At 44.8% G+C, this 3664-nt stretch overlaps 1 protein-coding gene across 1 annotated transcript; it reads right to left on the reverse strand.

Moving 5' to 3' along the window:
- Positions 1-461: 461 nt before the first annotated feature.
- Positions 462-933, reverse strand: LOC105719531 (destrin). Its single transcript, XM_064384790.1, is given in 3 exon segments — positions 462-649; positions 652-819; positions 822-933. Coding segments are annotated over 3 exon segments (468 nt in total).
- Positions 934-3664: the final 2731 nt, after the last annotated feature.

Genomic DNA, 3664 nt, shown 5'->3' on the forward strand with positions numbered 1-3664 from the left:
GCTCCCAGTACTGAGTTCCATGAGCTACACATCCGATCTGAGCAGCGCTATGGCTCCCAGTACTGAGTTCCATGAGCTACACATCCGATCTGAGCAGCGCTATGGCTCCCAGTACTGAGTTCCATGAGCTACACATCCGATCTGAGCAGCGCTATGGCTCCCAGTACTGAGTTCCATGAGCTACACATCCGATCTGAGCAGCGCTATGGCTCCCAGTACTGAGTTCCATGAGCTACACATCCGATCTGAGCAGCACTATGGCTCCCAGTACTGAATTCCATGAGCTACACATCCGATCTGAGCTGCGCTATGGCTCGCAGTACTGAGTTCCATGAGCTACACGTCCTATCTGAGCACCACTCTTGTTTTTCCTTGTTAAAAAACATATGTTTGCTTTATTTATATAGCAAGAGGATAACATTCAACATGGAGGCTTTCCATTTGCGGCATTGAATGATGACCTACACAGAGCACCCTTCAAAAGCTGCAATTAAGTACCCATCTAACTTTCCAGCAGTACAAGCCCAATTGAGATCTTCTGGTCCATTTGCTTGAAATTTATTTTTGATTGCATCCTTAGAGCTTGCATAGATCATTTTACTTTTCAGAGGTGCTAATTCAGGTGCCCACAAAAACAAACAAACAAAATTCTTCTGGATTCCTTCATTTCAAAGCTTGCATCGTATAAAGCACAGCAGCAATCTTTTTCAGGAAGCATTCCCACAAAGCGCTTGAAAGGACCGTCATGGATACATCAACAGCCCAGCCAAGATCTCTTCGCCTTCTTCACAATAACGCACTTTTTGTCTGCCCTGAGACGAAAATATGAGTCTTCTTTCTTTTCTTGATTTCTTCTGGCGTGGAGCATTTATGAACTTTCATGCCGTAAAAAATGTGACCTACTTTATCAGCAACCTGCACTCCTGGGGCCATCTTTGCCACCACGGTCACAGGGACACATGGCAGGGGGCAGCCAGCAGGCACCGGGTCTGAGTCTGAGGAGCGTCCTCTTCACAGCTGTGGACCAAAAGACTGCACCGCTCTTAACTATAAATGTCTGAACACTGAATATTAAACACTAAAGCCTAAACCCTGGCAGCACCCCGACTCTGTCCTAGACCAAACAAAACACAAAAACTTGCCTTAATCTCCAGCCCCATGCCCTAACTTCAATGTTAACCTAAACCTTAATCCTGATGCTACAATTTTAAAGCAGGAGCGTTTGTTCTACACGTCAAGTGTCTTATCAAAGGCAGTGAGTAAAGAAGGCATCTCCTTCTACTCCCCTTTGCTCACTCTGCCCCAGGCCCACAGCCTCCTGGCCATCCCCTCATTTTCTTCTGGTCTTTTCTCAGACATCGCCTTCTGCAAAGAGTTTAAGCCAACTGTGCGGTTAGAGAGAACAAGAGCCCTGCCAGAGATCACCCCACTTCTGACACCAATGCAATTTAGGGGCAAAACCACACTCAGGTTACATAACTTGCTAGCAGGGCTCACAGAATTCACAGAAAGCCATTGTAAAAAAATTATGGTTATGATTTATTACAGGGAAGCCATGCAGATTAAAATCCGCCAAGTGGGGGGATGGGATCAGCCAAGGCAGAGTCTGGGGGGGTCTGTGTAAATATAAAGCTTCCCTTTTTTCTCTCTCTGTGAAGTCGTGGGCACCACTTATCACTAGCAGGCATAAAATCCATCTTACCTGTCTGTTTATTGTCTCTCTCTCCCATAGGAATGTAAGCTTTATGACGGCAGGGAATTTGGTCTCACTGCCGTGTTACTTCTAGAACTGCACCATCCAATATTATAGCTACTAGTCATGTGTGGGTAGTGAGAAGCTGAAAAATGACTGTCTCAAATCAAAATGCACCATAAGTGTAAAATACACATGGAATTTTAAGGACTTAGTATTAAAAGAAACATGTAAAATAACTCACTGATAATTTATTATGCTGGTTATATGTTAAAATGATATTTGGTACATATTGGGTTATATAAAATATATTATTAAAATGTATTTCTCTTTTTTTATAAACAAATTGTGGTCTGCAATGTGTGTGTTTATGTGTATGTGCACGTGTATGTGTGTGTGTGTGTATCAGGCAGCATTGATCTAAAAGAAATATCAGTGAACTTTTTCTGTAAAGGATCAAATAGTAAATATCTTAGGCTTTGGGGCTGTATGGCCTCTACTCAACTCTGCTGTTGTGGCACAAAAGCAGCCATAGAAAAGACTTAAACAAATAGGTGTCACTGTGTTCTAATAAAACTTTATTTACAAAAACAGTCCACAGTTTAGCTTATGGTACACAGTTCTAGTCCAAATCTAAAACATTGGTCCATAGTCAATATTCAGTAAATATTTCTTGAGCAAATGGCAAGACAGAAGACTAACATAGCTGCAGCACGTAAGCCAGGAGAAGAATGGGAAGATACTTCTGAAGGTAATCAGTAGCCAGAGTATGTAGGGTCTGTTACCCACGGATTTCATTTTAAGCCATTGGAGGAATTTAAGGAGAACAGTGGTAAAATCTAATGTGACTTCTATCGAAGTTCTCTGTGATAGATGCTACAGTTTGGCACTCAGACATGCCCCCCTCCCGCCCCTTTCAGAACTCACCCTGAATGTTGGTGGCCAAAAGCTCTCAGGTGAGTCCCTCTCCAAGGGTCGCTCATGGCTGATGAGCGCTGCCTTGTTCAAAGTAGCACTCCTTTCTCGGAATTAACCCACATTCAATGACTCACTAATGTAGGGCATAAAGGCCTGGCCTTCTTGCGCCCTGTGCAAACAGTTCCAAAGCACTGCCCCAGCTCCAGCGCTCCCTCTGGGATTGCCAGCTGTGACCCTGGTTGTGGTTGCGTGGCATTTCCACAGTCTGCCTCACTCCCCAAGGAGTCCATCTGCTTCCCTCCCTCTCCTACAGGTGCTCATCTCATAAGCACACCCCAAAAACCTGCCTGCATGCAAATCTGCATCTCAGAGTCAGAATCCAGAGAACCTGATCTGCAACAGCTGATACCAGCAGTAGTCCAAGAAAGCAGGCTCTTTACAATGGGATTTTGGAGCTGATTATCTGCCAGCTAGCTAGCAAGGAGAGCCCTACTGCTGACTGCAGGTGAAGTACAAATAGCCCCAACAGAGTGAGGCAGCGCAATGGTCAAAGCTGTCAGGCACGGTGAACTGGGATGTATTCGGAGGGAAGGGATCCCCTGGTGGGTGGAATGTACCAGGCGTGTGTGATCTATCAAGTAGTCATTATAAAGACAATGGAATTGGATGGCTATTGCTGGGAGCTACTGAAGCACTGGAGAAAGTGTCAGGTGTGAAAGCCAGAGGGCCTCCCTGGCAGCACATCAATAGTCTCAAACACTGCATCAGGGAGCAGAAAAAGCTTTGGCCCGGGTCAACAAGGAAACCCGTATGCAGGCCATTGCCACAGCCCAGGCAAGGCACAGAACTGGCTTGGCCCCGAATGCTAACAGCAGCACTGGGGAAATGCGGTAGGATCCTAGCTACGTTTTGAAGATGAAGCCAACATAATTGGCTATGGCATTTGTATTAATTTCCCATTGCTATTGTAACACATTATGCAAAGTTGGTCGTTTAAAACAACATAAATTTATTCCCTTACCATTTTGGAGGCTGGAAATCTGAAAATAGTCT

This window comes from Aotus nancymaae, unplaced genomic scaffold (genome assembly GCF_030222135.1).
Source record: "Aotus nancymaae isolate 86718 unplaced genomic scaffold, 86718_ANA_hifiasm-v0.15.2.pri h1tg000038l, whole genome shotgun sequence".
Classification (NCBI taxonomy): Eukaryota; Metazoa; Chordata; class Mammalia; order Primates; family Aotidae; genus Aotus; species Aotus nancymaae.